Source organism: Barbus barbus (assembly GCF_936440315.1).
Source record: "Barbus barbus genome assembly, chromosome: 33".
Taxonomy (NCBI): Eukaryota; Metazoa; Chordata; class Actinopteri; order Cypriniformes; family Cyprinidae; genus Barbus; species Barbus barbus.
Window position 1 is genome coordinate 18,619,502 of NC_136761.1, and position 27,905 is coordinate 18,647,406.

The 27,905-nt window shown below is 37.2% G+C and overlaps 3 protein-coding genes across 13 annotated transcripts; 2 read left to right on the plus strand and 1 right to left on the minus strand.

Moving 5' to 3' along the window:
• The first annotated feature begins 67 nt into the window (after positions 1-67).
• LOC306853267 (nucleotide exchange factor SIL1-like) lies at positions 68-2,901 on the plus strand. 2 transcript variants are annotated; one of them, XM_079390550.1, is made up of 9 exons: positions 68-434; positions 512-644; positions 733-841; positions 923-1,031; positions 1,104-1,292; positions 1,377-1,498; positions 1,746-1,842; positions 1,962-2,126; positions 2,470-2,901. In XM_079390550.1, exons 1-9 carry the CDS (start codon positions 336-338, stop codon positions 2,836-2,838), a joined length of 1,392 nt encoding a protein of 463 aa, XP_079246676.1. In that variant the 5' UTR covers positions 68-335; the 3' UTR covers positions 2,839-2,901. The 2 variants fall into 2 exon arrangements, with proteins under 2 accessions (XP_079246676.1, XP_079246677.1); XM_079390551.1 differs by having other exon boundaries at positions 926-1,031; positions 2,470-2,898.
• A 98-nt stretch (positions 2,902-2,999) lies between these two features.
• LOC306853268 (serine protease inhibitor Kazal-type 1-like) lies at positions 3,000-5,508 on the minus strand. The gene is made up of 4 exons (XM_079390552.1): positions 5,392-5,508; positions 4,552-4,574; positions 3,995-4,098; positions 3,000-3,736 (listed from the first exon to the last, which is right to left on the minus strand). Exons 1-4 carry the CDS (start codon positions 5,453-5,455, stop codon positions 3,682-3,684), a joined length of 246 nt encoding a protein of 81 aa, XP_079246678.1. The 5' UTR covers positions 5,456-5,508; the 3' UTR covers positions 3,000-3,681.
• Positions 5,509-7,259: 1,751 nt separating this feature from the next.
• LOC306853438 (casein kinase I) lies at positions 7,260-27,550 on the plus strand (the record flags this gene model as incomplete). Of its 10 annotated transcripts, XM_079390847.1 has the most annotated exons (12): positions 7,332-7,987; positions 8,328-8,434; positions 8,919-8,980; positions 12,496-12,622; positions 13,767-13,865; positions 16,133-16,216; positions 19,261-19,400; positions 19,928-20,006; positions 20,550-20,624; positions 21,420-21,526; positions 21,714-21,862; positions 22,747-22,889. In XM_079390847.1, exons 3-12 carry the CDS (start codon positions 8,922-8,924, stop codon positions 22,767-22,769), a joined length of 942 nt encoding a protein of 313 aa, XP_079246973.1. In that variant the 5' UTR covers positions 7,332-7,987; positions 8,328-8,434; positions 8,919-8,921. The 10 variants fall into 10 exon arrangements, with proteins under 10 accessions (XP_079246971.1, XP_079246972.1, XP_079246967.1 ...); XM_079390841.1 differs by lacking the exons at positions 8,919-8,980; positions 22,747-22,889 and adding an exon at positions 26,020-27,550 and having other exon boundaries at positions 7,303-7,987; XM_079390843.1 differs by lacking the exons at positions 8,919-8,980; positions 22,747-22,889 and adding an exon at positions 26,020-27,550 and having other exon boundaries at positions 7,303-7,987; positions 21,714-21,826.
• Positions 27,551-27,905: the final 355 nt, after the last annotated feature.

Here is a 27,905-nt window from a genome sequence, read left to right on the forward strand (position 1 = left end):
TCGCCACCAGAAAGAATGACGTTTTCCGAAAACACACACTTGCAGTTGTCTGATTGGTTCACGTATTCCGTCCAGATGGACTGCGGAAATGCACGTGGTTTCTAGTTGTTTCTTTCTGGATGGTGCAGTCGTTAAACGCAGCCTGTTAACAACTTAAAACATATTTTGATATTTTTACCGTAGAATGGGCAAATCTAGGAACCTTATATCGCTAAAGTTTGGGAATGGATTTTACTTTTAGCTGGTCTCCTGGTCATGGGTGACTTGTGATTGTTTATCAGATTATTTTTCATAATTTATCTGCGCGCATATTACGATTATTTTTGTCCAAGATAATGATGACCAGACGTATAATGCAAAAGAAGTGGAGACTTGGATTGTCAATCGCCCTGTGGCTTGTCAGTGTTCATCTCATATGCGCCCACAATGAGAAGGTGAGATCTGCTGTTGCACATCTTAGTATTTCTTTTATTGGAACACTTTAATAACAGGATAATTTTTGGCTACTCAGTCACCAACAGCCCTGTCTATCAAAGAAGGCTCTGATGATCACAGCAAGGGTGAAGAGACACTATTAGAGGATGAGGATTCTGAAGATTTGGAGGTGTTTAGACCTACAGACAAGTGGCAGACTCTTAAACCAGGTGTGTTTATTCCCATGCTGACTGTTGTATGCTTAAATAAATAGATGATTAACAGATCAATTCCTTATTTGTCTGTAATTCAATTTAGGTCAAGCAGTTCCAGCAGGCTCTCATGTCAGATTAAATCTTCAGACAGGCCAAAGAGAGGTTAAGATGGGAGAGGAGGAAGGTCTGAAATACTGGAAGGATGGACATGGGTATAACGATAGAAGAATGTAGTATTCTAAAATAAATGTATGTATTGCATAGCTTGTTATGCATAATTTTCCTCTGTGAAGCAGGCAAGAGACGATGAACATGCACAGCCCGTCATTCACAGCTGAGGAGTTGAAAGAGGCTTTGAAAAAGTTTAAAGAAGGAATGGATGATCCTGTGGGCACAAAACAAGTATGTGTGTTTCAGTTTATCTCTAACCATTCTGTTATTTGAGTTTTTTATAATCAAGATGTTTGATTATAGGATGAGGATGCAGTGAGGACTCAATTTCGCCCCATCGATGAGCTGAAAAAAGACATGGAGGCACTCAACATGTTTGTGGAAACTGATATTCAAGTTATGAGGAGGCTTTTAAACCAATTTAATAACACCAGCAGCACAACTGAGGACAAAATCACAGCTCTTCTTGACTTGGAGTACCTTGTGCACCAGGTCAAGCCTCGATTATGATTATGAAACAAAATGTCTTTGAAATACAGTTCACTGTTTCTCAAACTCATTGAATCTCTTTTATAGGTAGATAATGCCCAGAATTTGGTGTCCATGGGAGGAATGCAATTGGTTATAAATGTTTTAAACAGTACAGACATTCGTCTCCAAGAGAGTGCTGCGTTTGTGCTTGGATCTGCTGTTTCAAGGCAAGTGGCATTTTCCTCCATCAAAACTGCTGCTTACACATGATTTAAAGCGTGGTCACATTTACTGAGAAGTAATTTTTTGGGGGCAAAATCCATTGATTTCATTAGAAATCCATGCAATCAGCAGGGATTTCACCAGGCAAATTTGGCAACGGGTCCAATTTGGTCAAGCCGATTCTGTGAAATTTAGTGAAAAGTGAATGCACCTTTACATTGACGCAATCCATTGTCATCTACATTTTTCTAGTAATCCATCAGTGCAAGTTGAGGCAATAGAAGGCGGTGCCTTACAGAAACTGTTGACATTGCTTGCCACTCAGCAACCAATAGCAGTAAAGAAAAAGGTATGACCAACCAGAAACCATGGGCATTATACTGTTAATAAGGGTAGTAAATGTTTTAAATATTATTTATTAATGTAGATGAATGCATCATTAACTGCTGACGTTCTGATTTAACACAGGCATTATTTGCTGTGGCCTCACTCCTGCGTCACTTCCCGTTTGCACAAAGTCACTTTTTGAAGCTTGGTGGTGTGCAGGTGCTTAGCGAACTGTTTCAAACACCAGGGACGGAACCTCTGCGTGTGAGAATCATCACGGTTCTCTATGATATGATCATTGAGAAGGTTAATATTGGTTTATAAGTTTAAACTCTGCTACACTACCGTTCAAAACAACAGAACTGTTTTCAACATCAGTAATAATAATAATATTAAAAGTTTCTTGAGCACCAAATCTGCATATTAGAATTATTTCTGGAGACTGGAGTAATGGCTGCTGAAAATTCAGCGGATATAATATTTAAGAGTTTTTTAATCACATAAATGCAGCATTGGTAAGCATAAGAGAAAATAAATATTAACATTCTGATAGGTAAAACGTTCGAAATTGAAGTCAATTTTTCATTTCACAATTTATACCTTATGTAATTAACTCATTGTTAAAAGTCACTTGTACTTTGTGTTGTAGGAGTTGATATCACAGGTGGGAATGGACCTTATACCAGATTTGTCTCATCAGGAACGTTTGCGACAGTATGCTGAAGTATCCCTCCGGCCCGTGTTGGTGGAGCAGGGGTGGTGCAGCCTGGTGCCTGAGATTTTAGCGTCACCTGAGCACGACTGCAGAGAGAAGGCTCTGCGCACTCTGCTTGCCATGATGGCTCAATGTCAGACTCAATATAAACAGAATCCCGCATTGACAGCCTCTCTTAGTGAACTGCAAAAACAGTACCAAGAACTGGTGCTCACAGAGCAGGACATAGGAGAGCAGGACGGTTATTTTGCAGAGATCCTGGCACTTGTGGACTCTATGGTGGTTAAAATGCATCGGGTGTAAATTGGGACTGCTGCTAGTTTCTTGGTACACAATGAACTAATAAAAATAGAGTTGTAAATGATGGATTTGTCTGGTTGCTCCATTAAGAATGTGGTTTGTGAATGTGGAAACAATTTAGTTTCTTCACTATGCTATTAACAATCAGAAGAAGCCCTATAGATGCTGTACAGAATGATGAAGTATAATTTTAAAATCACATCAGAAATATTTAATCAAAATTAAAATCTGAATTTTACAGCTGCAGTGCTAGAATTTTTGATAATGTTCACATAATTAGATAAGCAAATAATGATCATTTAAAATAATTGATCATTTAAAATGTGTTGGCCATAAAAACGGATAACTTCTGAACATATTTGCCAAGTTTCAAACAAAAACATGTACATCATATAAAATACATGTTAGTCAGTGTATGTATAAATTGAATTTTTGATGATAAAAAAAAAAATACATTCACCCATACGGTAAAAATATTATTTTGAGTATTTATAGCTTTCTGAAGATTCTGTAGTTTTTTATCTGGCTCAGAAAAAATGCTCATATGTGCTACAAAATCCTGCTGTTGACAGAGCCATAGTAATTAGAAGAATGAAAATATAAAATTATTATATTTATTTATTTGAAATTGACAGCTCTTAATTATTCATTTATTAATAAAGGAGCTTTTAAATGCTTCACTGTTTTATTGTATGAGATTACATGTTGACAAAACAATGTCTGATAAAGTCTATTAGCATATATCATATGTTATTGATTAATGTATGACAGAAAATCATTCTGGTAGTTGCTGTAGTATCTAAATGGAAAGCAATTTTGGATGCCATAGATGTAACAGCAGTGAGTTCAGGAGGTCTCACACACTCCTACGTGCTTTAGGCTGACGTTCGTGTTACGATGCCTAAACAGAGAAGACGGGTTAGAAGAGGCACAAATACTGTTTGAATTGCTGTCAAAAATGTTTAATATGCCTTGTGCTTTTTTGTAATAGATATTTTGTCCTCATAATGAAAACATGGCTGTTTACTAAACCTAGGGAGGTTTGTAAGTAATTGATTCAAAGCTGACATCTGGGCTTAGCCTGAGATTTCTCACATCTGTTGCCTCAGCTGTCAAAAAAAGGTTGTATTTACATTGCACAAATGTTAAGCTCACGTACTTGTTCTCCCAGTGTAGCATGCACTCGTTGGAGTATGTGACTCCATCATCTCCACACACTGGATTGTACTCACGAGTACATCCAAAATCAGGAACATTGTTGTCCTATTATGAAGGTATAAGAGAGATTCCCAAAATCAAACCAAATATCACGACACTTTACCTCCATTTTACTTGATTATACACTACTGTTCAAAAGTTTGGGGTTTAAAGACATTAATCATTTTAAGCAAGGTCACATTAAATTGATGAACAGTGACAGTAAAAAACATTGTTACAAAATATTTATTTTTCAAAAAAATGCTAAAAAATTATATTCATCAAAGAATCCTGAAAACAATGTATCACAGTTGCAACTGCAAACGATAAAAATAAGATACGTTTCTTGAGCACCAAATCAGCATATTATGATTTCTGAAGGACTATGTGACACGGAATACTGGAGTAATGGCAATATTACTGTTTTTACTGTATTTGTGATCAAATAAATGCAAACCTGATGAGCATAAAAGACTTCTTAATAAAAAATAGTGCACCATAATGCAACATCTAACTTACCTCACTCTGTTGTGTTTCTGCCACTGTGGAAATAGTATTGAAAATGTATATTATTATGAGAAATAAACCAGGAAAGGCACTGTTTTTTTTCCTGTTAAAATTCCAGACAAGACTTAGATAAAAAAAAAAAAGTGGCTAAGCAAGTTTTGTACTTTCTTTTCAACCTATTGTATGTTTCACTTGAATAGCAGGTACTTTAAATATTTGCACTCCTCTTTTTTCCTTTTGTCATTTAAAAAAAAAAAACCAACATCCTTGAGTTTAATGTTCTTGAGTGTATTTGCAAAGATTAAAGGGATACATTTTCCTACAATACTTCAGAATAGGATGTGGTAAGAGAATCAGGCTGGGTAAAGGATATCTAACCCTATATCAACAATTCAACTTTTGGATTCTGGCTTGTCTGTATTTTCTCTTTTTTGAAAACAGCAAAAAGTCTGGCCCAGTAAGCAGCATCTCAGTTCTCATCAGTATCATATATCAGTTATCACGGACCTCTACAACATGGACCCATTCCAAAATATCACAAAATGGGTCTGTCTGGGTCAGCGAATAATGGCTCTAAAGAACAAAATTTAATCTTGTGAGCTGAAACCTTATCACGTGTGGATTTTCAGGAAAGCAAACAATGACATGAAAAGTCACCATCCATATGTTAAACAAACGTGTATCTCAAACATGACACTTATAATCAAACATCTTATTATGTCAGTGTCACATGATGTATGTAATAACCTGACTAAGTATAAATCTGGATTTGGTTTTAATTAAGATGATTATTACATAATATTCACACTTTGTTGTATTTATGTACCTTAAAATGCCAGTTGTGATACTTACCAGAGAGGTAAAAGAGAACAGAAACGCAGATCAGGATAGCCAGCTTCATGGCCACTGTCGTCATGTGAGTTGAAAGTGGGAAACTCAGCAGGTGTGTCTTTGTATGTGGGGCTCTGTAGTTATATAGCTTTTGAAATTACCAACACTCCTCCCACCCTCTCATTGTTTCTGCCAACCCAGAAGGAACCTGACGGGTGACATTCATGTCCACAAACAATGACTAAGGGCATTTTGGACTAAGGTCGTTTTGGTTTTTAGATTAGAGAAGTCTTCATCAACAAAGTGCAGCCTAAAGAAACCGCTTCTGCTTCTTACTATGTATACTGACTTTTTAGTAAACAGAAATAGCAACAGAAAGCCATACTAACAAGCATAAAGTCCCTCTTGTCCATGAGAGGACCAAAGCTGGATAATAAGGTCTCTTTTTACAAACATTAAATCGCAAAACACAGAAAATGATGGCTTGTTACCTGTAATTGTTTTCATAATCAATAAATGCCTTGTTTTCAAAATCTGCATGGGCTTCACATATGCAGTAATTGCTCATTTGCCTTATTTTGCGGATGGCCTCGTATCAGTTTGGGGTGCTTTTGTGGTTTTTGTAGTGAGTTGTGATAGGCTAAGTAAAAAAAATGAAAACGACTAGAAAAAAAGAATACTTTGTATTCATCATTAAACTTATGAAAAATTACAGTAGAGACATCTATAATAAATGCTGTTCTATTCAAACTTCTATACATCAAGTAAAATAAAAGCTAATAAGCATCACAGCTCAACATTAATAATAAAAATAAATATTTCTTGAGGGCCAAATTAGAATGACACGGAAGACTGCAGTAATAGCTTCTATAAATCAGCTTTGCCATCTCAGGAATACATTTTAAAATATATTTATATAGAAAACATTTAGTTAAATTTATAGATACATTACAATACTACTGTTTTTAGATTTTACTGTCTTGTTTTCAATATCTGCATGGCCTTCACATGTCATAACTCGTTTGCTTTATTTGGTTGATGGCCTCCTATTAGTTTAGGATGCTTTTGTCTTCTGAATATTGTTTTTATAGTGAGTTATGATAAGTAAATCTTATGTTGTCCATCTTGTCAAGAAACATTCCATCAAGAGATTAGGTAATAATTCATCAGTTTGATGAGTAGTCAAACAGAACTAAAACTATAATTAAGAGAGACGTGTGCAACAACTTGATTGAGAGAAACCTTTAAAGAGATATTTCATTCAATATCATTCACTCACACTTGTCGCAAACCTTTATGACTGCCTTGTTTTTGAAGAGATGGCAGAACGTTAAGGACTTTAATGTAGTAATCATTATTATATAATTTGTTCCATACAAGAAAGTTAATGGTGACCGAGAATTCTGTCATATTTCTGAAAAAATACTTAAAAAAGACAGTCATATAGGGTTGAAAAATCATGAGAGTGAGCACGTGACGACTAAATGTACCTTTCTGATCTAATGAACTATGTTTTATTATTGTCAGGATCTCACTAGGTGGCATCAGTGAACCATGCAGCGCAGGTCATCGACGCGCGTGACCGTACACAGTTATCGCGAGATATTATTGAATATATTCATTTCTGTGCGAACTATTTATATGGTGACAGCGATAAATTATTAAATAAATCCTGTGAGAAAATACACCATAAATTGCTCTACTAAGATGACAGAAATGTAAAACCCTGACAGTTCAGTCGTGTATTATTATTATGGTATGCAGCAGCAGACCACATTTTAATAATGTCGGTGTCATAGTCCTTGAGTATAAATATATAACCTTAATTTAAAAGAACACAAGTAGGGCACTGACTTCGCAATAAACATCCCCACATTCCCCTGCGCGTTCCCGAAGCCCCGCTGACGTCACGCGCGAACCCCTCCCCTGCTCGCGGCGGCGCGCTTTAGCGCGGTCTCGCTCCTCTCTTCAGATCAGCAGAATCTGTTCATCTCGAGACGGACAAGATGGCGAAGTGAGTGGGTTGCGCTTTGAAAAGAAAGCAGCGACTCACATAATTCCTTCAACATTAAAACGTCGGTTGCCTTGATGTACGGTCGAATAAGCTGGAAAGCGCGTCTTTAAGAAGAGAAATCGCCCCTCTAAGCGAGGTGATTTGACGAGAGCGTCGAGGACATCGACTCCTCCGTGTCCTTTCAGGCTAAGCTGCTAGTCAGCTATTCGGGGAATTGCTCAAGAGAAAAAAAAAACAGCCTCAATCTCAGGGGAAATAGTCTTGTTTTTTACTTAAATGTCGAGACAACTAAACTCCTGTTGAAACCAATGTCTGTTATCAGCTCAATTTCGTCGTTGTGAGTTGTTAAGGACACAGCTAGTGAGGAAGACGCGTTTTTAGGCTAGCTAGCATTGTTTCTACTGGACTGAAGAGGAGAGAGAGCAGCCTGAAAACCTCACCCGTTCACACAGTTTCAGAGTACTTCTCGGATTTTAGGACATGGCCAGCAGCAGTGGCTCTAAAGCCGAGTTCATAGTCGGTGGGAAATACAAGCTCGTTCGGAAAATCGGATCTGGATCATTTGGTGACATTTATTTGGCAATCAACATCACAAATGGAGAGGTAAAGATGAAATGGATGTTTAATTAATGTGCCGAATGACCGGGCTAAGAAGAGTGAAGGGTTTATACATCACATCTGATTACCAGGACACAATTCGTACAGTCATCATAAAATATAGTTCATGCAGCTTTGAAAGTTTACCATATTGTAATATTTGGATGACTTAAATGTTACAATTTGGGGGAGATAAATCAACGAGGTCAATGCAGATTTGAATAGAAATAAATATTTTTCCCAAAGAATAAAGGATCGTGTACTCTCAAATATTAAACTAGTATTCGATGTATTGTAAACGAATATGTAGCAGATAAATAATGGTCATAAATTTAAATATTTTCAGGAGGTAGCGGTGAAATTGGAATCACAGAAAGCCAGACACCCTCAACTTCTGTATGAAAGCAAATTGTACAAAATTCTCCAGGGAGGAGTCGGAATCCCACACATCAGGTGAGTACAGATGTCTGATTATATTGGATTTCGATTAGATGTGGTAACGTTACATTAGCTGGACCAAGTTAGTTTGATCTGGATTATAGACTAGCGTGAGATCGAAAGCAACGGCTCGAGTACAAAGTACACGTCAGCTACGCATAATACTTCTCTTAATAGATCATCAGTTTATTATATTAATAAATGAGGTGAATTTGATGGTCTAATATATATATATGACTTTACACTTATGATAGTGTCGACAGGCTAACTACGTTAGCTCGTTCATTAGCGTTAGCGTTTCTGTGAGCCGCGTGAATGAACAGCGTTTTTAAATGTATTAAAAACGTTACGTGTTCTCTCCGATATTTGTTTAATGTACTGTAATGAATTAGATTTGATCACAAAGTGTGTGTTTGTGCGCTGCTGAGTAAGGAGCGAGTGGGAAATGGCCGCTGCCCTTTTGTTGTGTATATTTCAACATGTCCTCCCTCTCGATCAGAAAATGGCGGATGAGGGAAAACAAGTTTCAGGGCCTGGTGAGACTGCTGCTCTCTTCTCAAGGTGACTGAGCCGTACGTGGTCTGCTATTCGTGGCAAAAAAATCTTTAAAGAGTCGTTTGTTTTATAATACACCTGTAATTGTATACAAGAGTTAACCATTGACAAGGAAACTTTAAATAACTCATTCTATATACACATTCAAATAAAACGTAGTCCATGTGCTTTGCACAGAAAAGGTAGAGGTTGTCACGTATGTTTTTTGATTTGCATGTTATCATTGAATGTACATAACGTGATACGTTTTACATTCTGATTGCAGAAGTGCTCTACAGGTTAAATTAGTGCAAATATTTGTATTTGCTATTTCCTCATGCTGTTATGTTTGTAGTTTCTTAAAAAATATATTGATGTTGTGCAGTATGTATTAACCAATTTGAACACGCATCCTGGGGTATTTGCCTGGGCTAGTATATGTCTTGGTATGAAAACCTAAACCGTTTTTATGAAAAGTTACATGGTAGGTTGATGTTACAAGGTTACAACCTCAAACTTTTACGTGCTATTTTCATAGCAGATACAAATTGTGAAATTGAAAATAAAAGCAATATTTTAAATGTTCAAGTTGAATTAACCTGGCGACTTGATAGACAAGGCTTTATCTGCTTTTTTTTAAACAACCTCCATTCTTGGCTGTACCTACTTGAATTACTGTGGTAATTAGGCTATATGTTACAAATTAACTTTACTGCAGTTATCAAATCAATAAGAGTTAGCAGCTTGGTTATTATAAGAAAAATATGTATAATTCAGTGTTTCCCACAGGTCTCCTTGTGGTGGATGGTGGAAAAGGCTGGCACTATTTACTGGCACAAAAATGGTCTAGTTACTACGTGTGGCAAACAACAAATATAGTGTTCTTTAGCACTTGAGTTACTGAATATTTATATTAGAAGTTGTTTATATTAACATTTAGGTTTAATGTGTTTTGCAATGAGTCGCACGACCAACTTGTGCCTAACCTGCGTAGAGAAATCTTATGTCCTTGCGTGAGATTCCAGATTGCTTGCATTTCATTTGAAATGACTAGAATTTGCCTGCAAAATTTCACCACACAATGGGACCGTACCTAATTTCTTGCAACATTTAAAACCAAATTGCTTGCTCTAAACTGTTTCTTTTCCTAAAGTCGACAAAAATGCTTCTCTAGCCATGATTTTTTTTTTGCTCATTTTATTGTAGGTTGTAATATATAATTTAGTAAAATAATCCAGCTATCAGAAGGTTTCCCTAGGTAATATTAACTAATATTATTCTAATGTACTATTAGTAATTACTAATTTCACTGTTTATATACTAATTTATACTAGTAAATATGAAGACACTGCCTTTGCCATCATTGAACTGCCATTACAGATAGCATTAGTGTGTCCATTTCTATGGCTTCTCATGCTGACAGCAGCTTGGCTGGTTAGAAATCTGAACTCTTAGATCTTAACTAGTTATTTAACCCTGTGCAGTTAAGAGTTTTGTAACTCCTGTCATGGATGGATGGATGGATTTACCAAACACTTTAATGACGAGCAGATGCAGCCATTAGTTATAACTAAAAAGTATTGCATATTAAACTCCCTTCTAGTTTAACTCTACTGCTTTTAAGCTAAGTGTAATTTAGGTTATACACAATGACTGGATTGAATGCGGAAAAAGCTGTTAAAAAAACTGGTTGTGAATTTCTCATAATTCTGCATCACTTTGCCTTGAACTGGTTTCAGTAAATGAATTGAAGTTTCCAGTAGAAAGGATGCGTAAAAGTACTGTTTCAGTTGCTGGTTACTATAGCTTGGAAAACCTGCCATACAAGATCTCCCTCCCCCACACTCCCTAAAACCACTCACTGGCTTTGCTAATGAAAGAAAAGAGCTTTGTGTGCTCTTCTAAGTCTTTTATGTAAGCTCAATCACAGGAAAGTGTCTAGTCTACTCTAATCACTTTATTAAATGTGTATACTTTTACACAACACCTCTCTGATTAAATACAAGGAAGTTTATTAAAGTTAACATGTTCAGGCAAACTACGCTGTTTTGTTCAGCGTTCCCTGTAGTTTTGCTTTGAAAAGAGGAAATGAGTGTCCCACAGAGAGGCCTGTAGTTTCTGTAAGCAAGAGATTGCTGTTGATATGAAATTCTGTCAGCATTGTGAATGTGAGTAGCTTATACTTGTGAAACTTGAATTGTTTTTTTTTTTTTTAGGGGATGGGGTTGAAATCATAGTATACATTAATATTTATTTTTGGTTTTAACTTAAAGGGAAAATGTTAACAACTTTGATTCTTTGTTTCTGCTGTTGGTTTTGTATTCTAGGATGTTGCTAAGACTTACACAATTGTGAATTTACATGAAGGCCTCATGAAAACTGTTTTCACAGTTTTTATATCAGCTTTCGGCATGGATGTGATTGTTCCGCAATATAACCATCACAAGGATTAGGAGCCAGTTTGTGGTTCAAAGTACATTTTCATTTGTCATTGTGAAATGGTTGATGTTGGTTTGTTGGCACAGATGACTGAACGAACACTAGTCTACTGCTGCACCTTGTGTCTCCACAATACCTCTTTGTTTAGGAGACTCTCTAGCATGATGGTTGCTTGGCGACTGCTGTAGCAATGTGTTCACTAAATGTGCAACTCTTTTGAACCTCCACCTGCTAAGTTGTGTATCTGAGTCCTGGTTGTCAAAGTTGCGATTATTTGTTAGAGCCACTTAATTGATTTTGTACATACCATAAACAGTTTAGCACTGCCCCTATACTCTACTTTTTTGTGTTGAGGGTAGGGCTGGGCGATATATCAAACACAATTGTTTTGCGCATGTCGTCAGTAAAGCTGGTTCCATGATTAGGGCTAAATCTCCCATCACCTGTCTTCAAATGGAGCGGCATTTAATACACAGAGCCGTAGTTCACAGACAAGCTACGCAACATCACGTTCATTATCGCAGATTAATCGCCTTCGATAATGAATGCGATATTGTGTAGCTTGTCAGTGATCATAACATTCGCGCTTGATATATCGCTCAGCCCTAGTCGAGGGAGGTCATCCACTCTGGAAGAATGTCTAAAGTCTTTGGTTAAAGACTAGTCTAATTCATGTTATATAGTTGTTACTGCAGACTCTGTAGACTCTCTACGTACAGTCATGTCACCAAGCTGGATATATTGGATGCCATTGCTCGCAGGGTGTGCCGTGCAACTCAGACACTTCCTTAACTGATAGTAAAAAGTAAAAAAAAGTAAAGTCGTGACGTATTGTCATGATAAGATTCATGCTTTATTGGCTCAATATAACTTAGTCAGCTGTGCTCAATTTTAATAGTTTTTTAATTGTAATTTGCTTGAACTAAAATCTCATCTTGTAAACATGAACAAAGTGTCTTGCGTCTCACTGAATTGATTTAAAGGATCTGCTTGTTTTGAGGGAAGCACAGCTTTCATCGTTTTCATGCTTTTTGTAATGATTGTCAGGCAGTCTTGAGGTGTCATCTGTTGGTGTTCATCAATCATGTGATGCTATTTTTCAGGTGGTATGGCCAAGAAAAGGACTATAATGTTCTAGTGATGGACCTGCTGGGGCCAAGTCTGGAGGATCTCTTTAACTTCTGTTCCCGCAGATTCACAATGAAAACTGTCCTAATGCTTGCAGATCAGGTAATGAATGGTTAACTCGGGCTTGTAATAGCAAACGATAGCCAAGTTTCCACTGTCGGGCCAAAAGCGGGCGTGCTAGTGCGTGCCAGGGCCAGTCGCATTTCCACTGTCACTTACAGGGCATGATCGTGCCTCGTCAGTGCTTCCTTGGGCCCAACGGCCAGAGTTTTTTGGCCCGGCGAAAAGCTTGGGCCAAAGCAGGCCAACTGGGGCTAGGAGTTTCTCCACGTCTGGAGAGCGTCAGCGCCTCGGATCATTTCATAAAGTTAACAGCTATAACTTTTAAAATAATTTGAGCTCAAAACTCGCTTTCAGACAGTGAGTGTTTGAAATAACTCACCATGCAAGGCTAAAATAGGTATTTATAAGCGATGCAAAAGGCTATGCACGCTAGCCATTACCATGGTAAATATGACTGCTTGAAGAAATCAGACGGCAGCTTCTCATTCTCTATCACAATCCTGTATTTATTAAGACATTTTATCTGTCATAAGTCTAGTCTCGAGAATTTAGCTCTGTGTATGTCATAAAAAAATAACAATAGATTTTTCAGGAGGTCCCTCTGCTACTCGGGTCGTATTTTTGATGGGGAAAAAAATATGGAATTTATCATTCTTTCTGAATGTGATGTATACTGTGACTACAAATAAATATTAACAGACTGCTGAAAAAGTATGTGTCCTTTCTTTCGTGAAATAATGGTTCAAACTACTTTTCAGTCCTGATAAATTAATTATTTGATCAATGTATCGCTTATTATTGTAAAACGTCAATGCTTTTGGATTTAAATCTTTAACAAAACATGCAAACAAACGGCTGCTTTTATCATGTTAGTTTTGTGATCTCGCTACTTCCAGTGACTTTCTGATTAATTTTCTGATAAATCTTCTTTGTCGGTGAAATGATGGGGTTGCTTGACGTTGTTCCAGAGTGGCGTGCAAAGGGCAGGTTTTAGTGAAGCGCTGCAGAGCTTCTGGCCTGTCGGTGGAAACGCGTCGTGATTTTGGGCTCTGTATTACAGGTCCGAGGCTATTATCCCCACCTGGCCTGTTTCAAGCACAGGCTCGCACTGGCCCAACAGTGGAAAAGCGGCTATTGAATGGTCCTGTGGCATGATCTTAACCTGGTTGTTTTGCTTCCACAGATGATCAGCAGAATCGAGTATGTGCACACAAAAAATTTCATCCACAGAGATATCAAGCCTGACAACTTTTTAATGGGTATTGGCCGTCACTGTAATAAGGTAAACTTTCACCATTTCTTTTTTTTATGTGAGAAATGCAGTCAAGACTTAAAGATTTGAGAGATTTAAAAGTGTCATGGAGGGTTGATTTGGGAATAAAACTGCAGATCACTAAGGTTTCCTGTTACATTGAGATACACATGGATGGACACTGGCTCGAGAGCCTGTGATAGTTACGTTTGATGTCGCTCTGCTGATTTAGTATGTCTGGGTTTGACAGAATATTTGGTGGGAAATCATAGGAGCAGATTATTAAAACCACATTGAGTTCTTAGACACAATGTTTCAGCTTAATTTATCAATGGTTTGAGAATCACCTCACGGTTGGGCTGTGGACATCTGTGGACATGGATTGTATGTCTTTCACTCCTCAAATGGAACTTGTGCATGATATGTGACTTGTGGTTGTTTTTTTTTTTTTTTTTTTTATTTCTCCCTTCGACAAAGAGCCTTCAAAGTGCTTTGCACCATTTTATTTCTCTCTATTCAAATGTACAGAAGTTGCCTGATTTGTATTTTGTTTCAGATAACTCGTAATTGAGCCCTTGCAGACAGGCAACATTTGGCAAAGTTAAAGCATCATGTGCAAAATAATACAGTGACTTGCAAGTACAAGCTCTGATGGTCGTCTAACAGTTCAGATCAGTTTCCACTACAAATTCTGGTACTTTTTGGTACTTCAGTGAAGCCTGTATTACCATTTTTGGCAGTGCTGTCTGGAATAAATGTTTACCATTGTGTGTCTGTGTGAATGCCAGCCTCAAGCTTTTATTTTGATACATACACATGGAATTGTCACCTTTTTCACTAAAACTCTGGATGCACACGCTCTGCTTTTGGATGTGTAGCTGTCGACATCCACCCTGGAAAAAAATTGTAGTTTAAAAAGTGCAGTGAACTCAAGACGACGGGAAGATCTAATTTAGCTATTGCTTTGCAAACGCACTCTTTTGGTGAGGAATCAAAAGGCCTGTTCTCTTGCATTATTCACTGCTCTCTGCTTACATCTCCCATACGATCATTACCACTCTTGATCCAGCCCCCAGTAAAACCTTTTTCAGGATTAACAATCTTAATTTGGTGAAAGAGTAAAGCATGTTGGACGTCTTAACCAAGAATGGTGCAGGCCATCAGGTGACATCAGTTCCACACGAGAGTCAGTCTAAAAATGGAATTGTTTAGCCAATTGTTAGTTCTTCATGCAGTGAGATTTACTTAGAAAGTTGAGGTCCAGACATTCCTTCATTTAAAAGAACTACGTTTTGCAGAGTACATCAAGACATTCTCCTCACACAGTCCCCCACTCTCGTGTCACATTGCGGATAACCGTACTCGGCTCTGCACCATTGTTAACTAATGGCTTGTTTTGTTGCTTTACCCTGGGCTGCTGTATTGAAATCTCCAATATCACTTCCACCGAAGCTGTCCCATCTCTCTTTTGTAACTAAACTAAAACTGTTTTTGCAATAACATGTAGGTTAAGTCATGCACCTCTGAAACTGCACGCTTATTTGTTTTGTTCTTCAGAGCTTCAACTCTACCTGATTTGGCCTCTCCACACGCCAAAGTATTCTAGCCTCTTCCTTACTGTAGGTGGTCCAATGATCGGTCAAACACGAAATGCAATATTTATCCTTCACAGGACTTTTAAAGGGGTGGGGCTGAGTTTTGGTTGGTTGCATTTCTCAAAGCTTCTCATGCCTAATTTCAAAACAAGTGCCCATTGTAGTGAATGGCCTTTAGAGTTTGCCCTTCTTAACCCTAGTTGTGCCTATTTGTCTCGTTCGCTTCATGCTGAGGTGGGCTTTGCTGTTATAAACCATATGGCACAGCTAGTGTTAAATGCTGCCGAATGTTTATGGATAAAGCCTTGGCAAAGTCAAAAAAGAGAATCAGGCTTGGGAATAATTGGTATAGATGAGATGATCACTGGGTTGGGCGGCCAGAGGTGCCATGTACAGTTTGCCTCTGTGGCTCGAGAACCGACGAGGCAAGCGGGCCCTGCATTATATGGTCTAAAAAAAACAACTATCCACTAGTATCTGAGCCTGGGCTTATGGGAAGACGTCTGCCATTAACAGAGCCGCCTCTGAGTTTGAGCTAGGACGCTTGCTGGTGGATGAAGGATTGCCTTAGGCTTTCTCTTCCCCTCCCTCTGCTCCTCCTCCGCGTTCTTTTTCTGAGCCTTGGTGTTGCCTGTCTGCGCTGGCCATGTGCGGTTGTCAGCAATACTGTTTGATGCACTGCACCCTCTATTGTCTGTTCAGTGTTTAGAATCTCCAGTGGGGAAGAGGAAAAGAAGCTTGGCTGTTAGTTCTTCTCAGGACCCATCTTTCTCAGGATTAAACCAGGTCTGAAACCTCAACCACCTCCTAATAATCGCCCATAACTCTTAATTTTTTTATTTTTATTTTTTTTTGCCTTTTGAAGTTCATTTTCCTATTTAATTTTAACAATAGCCATTAACGTTTGTTGGCATTAAACCAGACACACATGCTAAACAGAACTAGAGATTTAACTCCTAATCCAGATTGAAGGGATCTCTGTTCAGGCGGGTGAACGATTTGTCACGTCGGGAATAAGTAGCTGATTGTTCTCAGGCCTAGTCAGTTCTAAAATTATTCTATCATATAATTTTCACTGTCTCAAAATAATTTTTTATTTGTTTTTTATATACTTGATTTGTGAAACTAGAATTGGCATATTTGGTGTAAGAGAATTAACTGTTTTCCAGGTTGAGTTGTTGCAAGTAGACAATGCCCAGAGCTCTATTGTGATTTGTTATCAAGGACTTTGTTACATAATAATTTGATTGGCCAAGTTTCACTGCATTGGGTGCTTGTTCTTGCTGCAGAATGCATCTTTCAGTACCACTTTGTGGTATCGAAGCTTGTTTTTCCGAACCGGCCAACGTTGGAACATGCTGTCAGAACGTTTCTAGCCTACATCAATTACACAAGCCACGTGAAAATTGTGGCCTGGTATTAACAAGAGTTGAGCTTTTGAACACTTGGTCTTCAAATTATTGCATGTTCTTGTTGTCTTGATGTGCTCAAATTTATTTAAAGGGTTCACTCAATGAAAATTAGCCTGTGTTTTATTCGCCCTCAAAGCATCCTGGGTGTATGCCGCCGTGCAAAGGCAAAAGACCCTTTTCGTTGTTTTTCCGAGAAAATGAGTAGTCTCAACTGTAACTTTGAAAAGCCCCAGAGAAACCAAGGCAGAACACTGTATAACACCAGTTACCGCTCTTTCGCTTTGTTTGGAATGCTCAAATTGAGTTACGGCATTCTGCCTCTGTTTAGCCTCGTCAATTTGTTTAGCGAGTCAATATGAAGTTACGGTTACGGCTTGGAGTTATATGGTGTTCTGCCTTTTTTTTTTAATATACTGTCCATTTAAAGACTGCCACATTTAAATTACGGAGTAGACTAACAAATTATATCACAATCTACCAAACAGCTCCATATAACACAGCACTGTAAAGACTAGATACGTTGGCAGCAATACGTAATCGTGAATAACCTTTTAAAGATTTTTTTTTTTTTCTTTTTTCTAATGCAGATTATTCACCAGGCTCTCACTTCTAGTTGGATGTGTGTGGACTCGAATGCCATAGTAGCATGATCAATCATATAATCTAGGGCTGTGTATTGGCAAGAATCTGGTGATGCGCATCACGACACAGGGATTGCGATACGAAGTAAGGCGAGGTATTGGGATATTTCTTAAATTAGGAATAGTATATATTTTTAGGAATGCTGTCATTTAAGAACACACTATCATATGCAAACCTTAGCAAAAAATAAATAAATTGTTTAACCAGAACTGATCCCACACTGGGATCTGCATTTGCAATAATCAGTCCCTGTAACATTCAACTTTATTGAGCTTCTTTTTGTGCAGTATGTGTAAAGGGGGAAAAAATCAAGTGTGCTTGCAGGATTCTTTAGTTAAATGTAGGCTATATGTATAAAATGTGTTTTATAAGACCATAACTATTTTTAAACACTACTTTAAAGGCTCACAGTTTAAGTTTACAATTGATATAACATTTTGACAGTACCACAGTCAGCGGAAGTGAGAAAAAAGTTTGTTACATTTAAAATATGGATATTTATCTTACAAAAATGCATGGATTTGCTACAGGAGGCCTTTATTCACCCCCTGGAGCTGTGCGAGGGATGTTTTATTACGGATGCGCGCACTTTATTTCACATCTTCTGAACTGTTGACAACAAACACCCCCTTACCCCCATGGAAAGGCTTGGAGGGGCCAGGACAATTTTTTTATATAACTCAGTCACATACACCTAGGATCCTTTGAGGGTGAATAAAACACAGGCTAATTTTCATTTTTGGGTGAACTAACCCTTTAAATGTTCAGTTTAGAAAAATAAAATTGGATATAACATTTGGTACTCAGCTCCTGGAGTCAAAAATTGTTGGCATCACAGCTGTTTGTAGTCATCTTCAGAGCACTGTCAGGAAGTTAAAATAGCAAAATATTAAATGTTTGTGTGGGTTTTTACAGTGATGGCCAAGTACTTGTACCTCCGGCTAGTTCAGAGAAGGGCTCTTACATAATTTGAATGTTTAAATCAGTTTGGCCAGAAAACCACTTCTTATTCAATTCTTCCTCTTTAACGTTAAAGATTGTGGGTTCTTGATACTTTTAAGTCTAAACTGTTTTCCATTTGCTGGGAGGTGCTCTTTTGTGGCATCTTGGCTATGGTGTTTTTACAGATACTTTTTTTTTCCACATTTTAACAAGATGTTGAACAAGAGGTAAACCATAAAATGTTTAAATGAATTTCTAGTTAGATTTGATTGTAGCTCTTTTCTCCTGGCTTGACCTCTAATCGAAGGGTCTAAGTGGAATTGCATTGTTGGCGTAACTAATTGAAATACGAATTGAAAGGTAATGCATTTCAAATCCCTGGTTGAGCCAAGCAAACAGTGGCACTGCTGAGTGGATACGTTACAATATGGCTGCTGCCTCAGTGAAAAACCAGTTGGGTGAGGCACTCTCGCAGGGCTGCGACCTGTAGGTGTGTGGGACAGGATCTGAGTGGCTTTTTACTAATGAGAATGATATTTCAGTCAATGACAGGCTCTTAGAGCTGACTCTTGCATCTCTGCTTGGATAAAGGGTGTTTCCTTTCCCAGTAAAGCTTCATTTGCGTTGTTGACTCTGACCCCCATCACTTCATTGATTACAGCTGTTGATGTATTGTTTTTGTTCTGATGGTTCAGGTAATAGGTCAGACAGCTCACAGGAGGAAGTTGGAAGAAAATGAAAAATCAATTTGTGGACTCTTGTTTTTTCTTGTTAACAGTCAGTTCTAAAAATGAAATGTCTGTTTGTGCTTCTCTTTTCAATTTATTTGTATAGTTGTTCCTCATCGACTTTGGTCTGGCCAAGAAATACCGAGACAACAGGACACGACAGCACATACCATACAGAGAAGACAAAAATCTCACAGGCACAGCTCGCTATGCTAGCATCAACGCACACTTGGGCATCGAGCAGAGGTGAGCGCTCCGGCACAAACTATTTATTCAGTTTTAGCTCACTATGCTCCAATCCGTTACAAATTTCAGTCAAGTTATTCTGATAATAGTATTTGTAATGGTTTAAAAGGAACTATTTTGACAAATAGAAAGATCAAAAGAAAAGCATTTATTAGAAATGGAAATATTTTGGGAATTTAAGAAATGCCTTTACTGTCATTTAATATTTTCTTGCAGAATAAGTGTTAATTTCTTTAAAAAAAAAACTCTTACCAAGCCCTTAACTTTCTGAAGTCTTTTACAATAACAAGCAGTATCATAAATTCATGATTGTGACATTTTGTGATCTTAAGTGATTGATTGGACTGTGCTTGCCCTTTATCAAATGAGTGGCATGTCAGCGAGTTCATTTAGGGATGGTTTACGCAATCACACCCGCTCATGTTCCATGCACTACTTTTGCTTTTTAGATTTTTAAAAAAATCTGCCCTTAAACTTGTTTAAAAGCTTTCTTGCTAGATTTTTAATCTTTTATTTCATATTAACAGTCGTCGAGATGACATGGAGTCGCTAGGATACGTGCTGATGTACTTCAACAGAACCAGCCTGCCATGGCAAGGACTGAAGGTGAGAAGTACAGATAATGCAGATGTTTATTTATAAAAGCTGGATTTTAGATGGGATCGTGCAGCATGTCTGAGACTGATTTGTTGACCGTATTTGTTTCTGAGACACTGATTTAGACTTTTGAGACTTTTTTTTTAATGTGATATTACAGGTTCATTTTGAAAAGCATGCTTGTAACTTTTCTTCTCTGTATGGTTTGAATGCAGGTTATATTAAGTATGGATATTTGCTGCCTTTATTAAATTATAGCAGAAGAAAATTACATTATAAAAAAAATTTATTTATTTAATTATAGCAGAAGAATACTGCTTAATGTCACTGAATATTACCATCATTTTTAAATTACCGTGGAGGGAAGAACCTTAAAAGAATAAACTTAAAATTGCTTGGGCAGTATGAAATGGGCCAACAGGTGGTGCCTAAAAAAGTGCTGTAAATCTTCTTTCAGCTGGGTTATTTATGGCCTCCAGTACTGTGGGATTGCGCACTGATAGACAGCCAGTACCAGATCATAGTGTGCAACGTTTTAATTTGTGCCCTCAGGCTGCCACAAAGAAACAGAAGTATGAGAAGATTAGTGAGAAAAAGATGTCGACCCCTGTTGAGGTCTTGTGTAAGGTATGTGAAATTCTACATCCTCACAGCAAGGCTTTTCAGAAGTCTGCATGCATGCTTCAAAACCTTTGCTCAGTTTAAAGATTGTGTTGCTACAATTCTCAGGTTCCATGAAAATTTGTCGTCTCCAGAACATTCAGTACTGCTAAAAAGTAATACTGGGCAACGATTAATCGCATCCAAAATACGTTTTTGTGAACATTGTGTGTGCACTGTGTATATTTATTATGTATATATAAATGCACACACATACAGTATATATTTAGAAAATATTTACATGTGTATATTTATATTCATATAACTTATTTTATATATAAATATATTTACTATGGAGACACAGCATATTTTTCTTAAATGCATGCATGTGTGTATTTGTGTATATATACATAATAAATGTACACAGTACACGCACACACATTGTGCACATATATTTTTTTGGATGCGATTAATCATTGCCCAGCACTACTAAAAACTATATATCAATATGACGCTTGACCATTTGTGTGTGTTTAAGAATATAAATATTTGTCAGTAAACTATGTACAAAACATCCAGTTGGTTATAAGAAACTCTCATCCTATGTCTGTTACTCACCACGCTTTTCTGTTTTAGCCTACGTGACTGTGATTTTAGACAGCCTTTTTCCTGCTAATAGTGCTGGCTATTCATTATAATAGGATATGATTTAGTTTTTTTTCTTTGTTCATTTCCCTTTAAGAAATAGCCGGTCACATTGACATGACACTTGTGGAGCCTGGTCATTTTGTTCTTTTGTAATATGCATTTGACTATCTCCAGGGGTTCCCAGCAGAGTTTGCCATGTACCTGAACTACTGTCGTGGGTTGCGGTTTGAAGAGGCACCTGACTACATGTACCTGCGTCAGCTTTTCCGCATTCTTTTCAGGTGCCTGACAATTTCTTAAGCAGACACTCCCTAGTCACAACTTGTTTCTGTACAGTAGAGGATGAGGTCAATTTTTCAAGTAGAAAGACTCTCTAGTTGTGGACTCCCCTTGATTATTTCTTTATTTGTGATATCTAAATTGATTTGGTTTGTATGGATATACTCACCCACGCTTGATCACTTCCAGGACTCTGAACCACCAGTATGACTACACATTTGACTGGACCATGCTGAAGCAGAAAGCAGCACAGCAAGCGGCCTCCTCAGGGGGACAGGGGCAACCGGCACAAACCCCCACAGGCAAGCAAACTGACAAACCCAAGAGTAACATGAAAGGTTAGTAGCAAACAGCCAAGCGACGTTTTCAGTGCAAAACAGACACCAATTGCTTACATTTGTAAAAACAAAAGTGGATTTGGAACATTCGCTCCCCAAAAGATTCATGAAATGTAAAGAAACGGTGTTAGTTCAAGGATGCACCCCAGTCCAAAAAAAAATAAATAAAAAATTCAATTGGTATGTTTTTCAAAAGCAAAGACGTCCTTGGAAAATTTGACTACTAACTTTGTACCAAAAAATGTCTATTCTTCTCTGGGACGAAGGGTTGACTTCATAATCTTTTCTTTGATTGTCAGATAACCATCCCTCAAATTAACCCTTTCTAAATGGGATGCTCTATTTGATAGATTTCTCCCAATCATTGTTCCTGGATCTAACACTTGTTAGTCTTGATTATATTGGTCTCTTCAGTACAAACATGGATACGTGGGAGTGATTTCTAACCACAGACTAACCAAGATCATGTCATTTCCACATCTCTTCATTGACTTCTACTGTACTTTTCTATATGTTTGGTGTTGAGAGCTGTAACGTTCATATGATGACTCCACAGTGGAATTTTTTGTCATTCTAGTTGTGGATCTGCTTTCAAGCATAAGGCGTAGCCCATTCTAGGTATATGGACTTGGAGCACTATTATTTTTCGTCATCATATTAGATTTCCTGTTGGCAATTGAAAAGGGATGTTAATGAGTATACAGAGTCTGTTTCACTCTACATTAGTGATAAGTAGTCCTGGTTAATATAGTGACTGTGTGTCGTCAACCCACGCAGATTTTTTCCCAGCTTAGCTTTGTGATCTATTTCCTCTGTGATGTTATACATGGCTTTTAGAGTCTTTTTTTTTTCTCTCTCTCTCTTTTTCTCTTTTCAATCCCAAGGTTCAAGTCATATACTTTGTTGAAAAGCAGGAAGACTGTTTTACACTGAAGGTTCATCTTGAACTAAGGCAGAGAAACAACTGCTGTTAAAAGTGGCTGGACTAAGAATAGCATTTGCTGATGAGGTGGTATTGGCCTAATCCTTTGTGAATGCTGTTTTAGTTTGATTGCACCCCATCCCCCTTCAAAAGCCAGGATGCACCATGTACCTTGCTTAGAAATGATTGTAACACTTGGATTGCAATAATTCCATCCATAGGGTAAACGTACCTATTAAGCTCACCAAAATCTACATTGAGACATTTTTAGTGCACAAGATATTGGTTTCGGTACAAAAAGTTGTTAAAAGAAAATATTAATCTCTCACATAAAAATATTAAATTTTATCTTAAATGACAAGAATTTTGATTGATATACATCATTAAATGCAAAAATCTGTCCGTGCTTAATGGCTACATTTGTGTACCCTTTAAGCACACCCCTGTTCCCATTAAGCTCACATCATGTTTTATTAAAAATTCTTGTTTATTAAAAAGAAAAGAAAAAATATATATATAATTTTTTTTTTTATTTATTTATTTATTTTTTTTGTTTAAAGAATAATTGAAATGTTTTATTTGAAGGTACAAAAATTAAAAACACTAAAATCAAGCAACAGGGCATTCAATTTGATCAGTTAAATATTCATAGTGAAGTGTCATTTAAGCACACTGCAACATCAAGAATAATCCACGTTCAGATAAATAACACATATTCAAAAATTACATAAAACACACCAATAAAACATTTAATTCTTGGGATGAACACAGAAATGAAGCGCACATTTCTGTGTGAGTTTGTTGTGATCGGAAGGAATTTAAAGTGTGCTGGTGTGTGATCCTCAGTCGTTTGGTGTATGATGGCCAGTTTTCCTTTGGGACCATTTACAAAGTCGTTAAGTGTATGATTCCTGGTGTTTTAAAAATCTGTTCAAATTTTAGTAGTTGTGTAGTTTATTCCAACCTTTAGTTGCTTTTTTCCTGGACAGATACGACGGGTTTCTGGTGGATGACATGCCTCTTTCATCTTTGGGCATAAACTATAGTTACGTCTCAATTTTGTCATCTTAAAGCTGTTAAAATAAGTTATTAGACATTTTATAAAGATTAACTCCGTGATAACCATCAGTTAATATTTCAAGTCTGTTTATGAAGTGTTTACACATGTTTAATGTGGAAGAGCTTAAAGAGAGCACACTGAGCTTAATTGGAGCAGCAACAATGTTTAATAGATTTCATGTAATATATTAAAATGGCAAGATTTTGCTAAAAACACATACATACTAAAAATACATATTTTAATATGAGCAACTATTATTAATATCTATGAAATTAAACTTTTTCTTATTGATGCCACATAATATAATTTTCATAATCGTGCACCCTTTAAGCTCACCTTAAAACATGAAATCTTTAAAAATTATAGCAGTGTAAAACCACAGACCAGCAATAAACTGTCAATTTATAATATTATGGATGTAAAAGTGAAAGCCAGTAATGCCTGTGAAGTCATATATTAGCGTAGCACACAATCTTATACAGCTAGTCAGCTAACGGTGTTCTGTAGCATCTGCGCTATGTTGCTAAAACTTATCTTTTGGATCTAATGCAATTATTTCCCTCATCCAAGTTCCAGGTTATAATATGCAAAAGTCTAAACATTAATCTTAAATATTATCTTATAATCTTAATTTTACAGTAAGTAGTGACATTTACCCAAAATAAAGGCTTAAACATCTAAAAAATGCACATTTAAAGAGCTCGTGTTTTGGTGAAAGGTTTTAGACAACTTTCAAAATGGCCGCCAGACAGTGTGAACACATGGAGACTCATATCTCAGTGTGCAATGATCTGATTTACTTGAAATTATAGGAGGTATATAGTAACAAACATATCAACTGGTTAAGACATCAAGTAGGATAATAAATTATTTTTTCTTTTTATAATCTTGAGCTCAAAAATGAAAGTGTGCTTAATAGGCACGTTTACCCTACTTTGCCATCTTTCTGTAGCTTCTAAAACAAGTAAATATTATGTTTTCCAGGTATGATCAATTTATTAATTTTTCAAAAGAGTAATGTTGAAACTGCAGTCTTAAAACAACTCTTTAGATTTTATTCCCTGCCCATATTATCCTGTTTGAATTTGTGCTCGGTTTGCCTGAGGCAAAAGCACATTGATTTTTAGAAGCAGACCACAGTTGAGAGTGCTGCACTGGAAACATTTCAAAATACGTCACAGGTCTGTCAGGGTGGTTTTTTTTATCTTCAGGATTATGATTGTACATGACTTGAAGCTCCTTGTGAGGTTAGCAATTACATTTTCAAATCGAGTCTGTACATTTCTCGTTTGTCTCAGCCAGTTTCATTCACATTAACTTAAGGGGATAGTACACTCTAAAATGAAAATTGTCATTTACTTGCCCTCATGTTGTTCCAAACCTGTGACTTCTGTGGAACAGTGGTATATTTCTCAAAATATGTGTCTACCCAACATTTTTTGTGTATATTTTTTAAAAATATACACGAAATGTATTTTTTTTTATTTATCTTTTGTCCTTGTCTTGAAATTTAACTGGCTTCCAGTGTTTCCCAATATTATTCAGAGTGAGTCACAGACATTTGGAAGTGCATGAATTGAATTTTTTGGGTGGACTCTCCCTTTAAATGGTACTTTTTAGATGGATATTGTGCTGCTTTTTAAGGTTGGTAGCGTTTTAGTGAATAATGTCATGCACCCTCATTTAGTTTTTGACATGAAGGATTCTTGAAGGGACAGCTGCTTTGCTCTGAGCTGGTTTTATTTAACTGTGGAGCGGCTAATTGTGCAGCAGCTGAGTTGGTTAAGGTGTCAGTCGGCTATAGAAGTGTATGAATGAGTAACATGCGTCAGTCATGATTAGGGAAAGTCTTAGCTGCCCCAGTACCCCTTCAGCACTTATGCAGTCGCTCAGACTTTACGTGGGGTAAACGGTAAGCTTGGATTGTTGTGTGAAAGAGTTGATCCCCTCTGAGCCCCCGTGAGTTTGATGACATGAATGTTTTTCTGAGATTCTCTGCAGCAAGTCTCGACTTTACTGCAGAGGGACTGATGACTTTGCACTTTCTCTCTTCCAGGACTGAATAATGCTTTGACTGGGTTGGCCGCATTGATTACAGTAGCTCAACCCCATTCAAATCTGTGCCATTAACTCTTAACCCTCTCCTCTCTATCTATCTGTCTCCCTGTTTTGCAGGTTTCTAAGCATTAAGACAATGTAATGAAGCAGAGCAGAGTGGTCGTAGCAGGATTTGCCTTCCAATCACACCCCGGCATCTAGGATCAAATTCACCAGAACCTGCCAGGCACTGTGGGCAACCTTTTTCCTGTTAAAGAACTTTTGTTCCATATACTATATATGTAATCGGTATATATAGATAAGATGCTCTGCATATATCTATATATTGGTATGTATATACTATATCCACACAGAGAGCAGGCTTGGTTTGGAGTTGGAAGCTGTAGCCTTTTCTATTGTCCTGTCACTTAAGACTTTTCGCCCCTCCTTTGAAACGGCAAACTGTAGAAAATGGGGATATAATTGTGCACATGCCAATATTTTCCCGAGTTTTCTCCTTCAGGAAAGCTGTTTGGGGTCCTTCCTGAATTCTCGGTTGCCCATCAGAGCAGTTTTGGCCCCCCTTTCCCTTCTCATCGTCTTCTCGTCACAAAGCGTGGCATGAACCCAGGCACTCTTCTGTCAGAATGGAGACATCTGAGACACATTTTCGTCCTTCAATATATATATTTTTTTTTCTCGAGCAAATTGAAACATCTGAGATTAAATCTGTTTTTTTGTTGGTTTCAAATGTATCCAAATAATTAAAAAGGCAAACATTGGGTTTTGTTTTTCATTTCTAAAAAGGTAATTACGATTCTGCCTGCTGATATGTGCTAGAGAGCTTCTAATGTGAAGATAAAAAAAAAACATTCTAGTGACTACTAGGTTTCTCTATAGAACGCTGCATTAACTATATTGTACTTGGTATTTTGAAGTCTACAAAATAAAATAAACTCCACAGAAGCATATTCATTACAAATTAGGCATCACTCTGAAATAAACCTGTATGTTAATTGCTTAGATGAAAATTGTATGCATCTGATCTGGGTTTTTTCTCTTTGGAAAATGTTCATGTTGATTGAGAAAGTAACCATTCGTACGATTAATTGCTATGATAGGCTCAATGTTCTGTTTTTGAGAGAAAAATGTGCTCACTCCACCCTTCCCGTTACCATTTTTATATGCATTTTTTTTTTTAAATCAGAAAAACTATACTTTTTCAGTTTTATAGAGTTGTCTTTCCCTGTATTGAGAATTGAGAATTTTGGGGAAAGGTGTTTTTTTTTTTTTTTTTTTTTGTTAGTTACTGCTTCCTGTGGTGAAGCAGATCCTCTTGTAAAATATCTCTGGGACTTTCTCTGCAACAGTTTTTCGCTGCAGTTTGGTAGCGGTCTTTTGCTCATTTCTTTTTCTTTTTTTTATTGCAAAGAAACATGTTAGAGTTTCTTTTCTATATAGTTTTGGGTCTTGTGAGGCAAGAGCAATTTTCCTCAGCCTTTAGCCACGACAAATGCACACCGGTAACTTGGCTTTCTTTTCTTTGTTTTCCTTGCCTCCAAACTGTCCCTCAGAACCAGCTTTAAGTACTTTACAGCTGGACATTCTATAAAAGTGTAATTTATTCCCTTTTAGCATGTCAGAATAAATTAAAATGACTTCTCAGAAATGCTGTCCCAGTCTCTGTAATTTTACGAGAATGCACAAACTGATTACTGATAGAATTTCCCCCTCCCTTTCCATTTGTTCAGGTATCGGTCTCTAGTCAGCACATTTATTGTTGAAGTTCCACACAACCAGGCATCAAACTTTTGTTTTTGAAACTAAAAAGGCAAAATGCTTGGTTCTCGAAAAAAATGTAAAGCTTTGAATGACTTTCTCAAGTGTTTAAAGGGGCATTTTTATGGAAATGATCAAGATATTGCTGTAATCCAGGAAAGCAGTTCTTGTGGGGGTGGTGGGTAGTTCTAGGTCCTCGTGGTGTTTTAAGTTTCTAGGATTTCTATCTGTAAATATTAAAATGG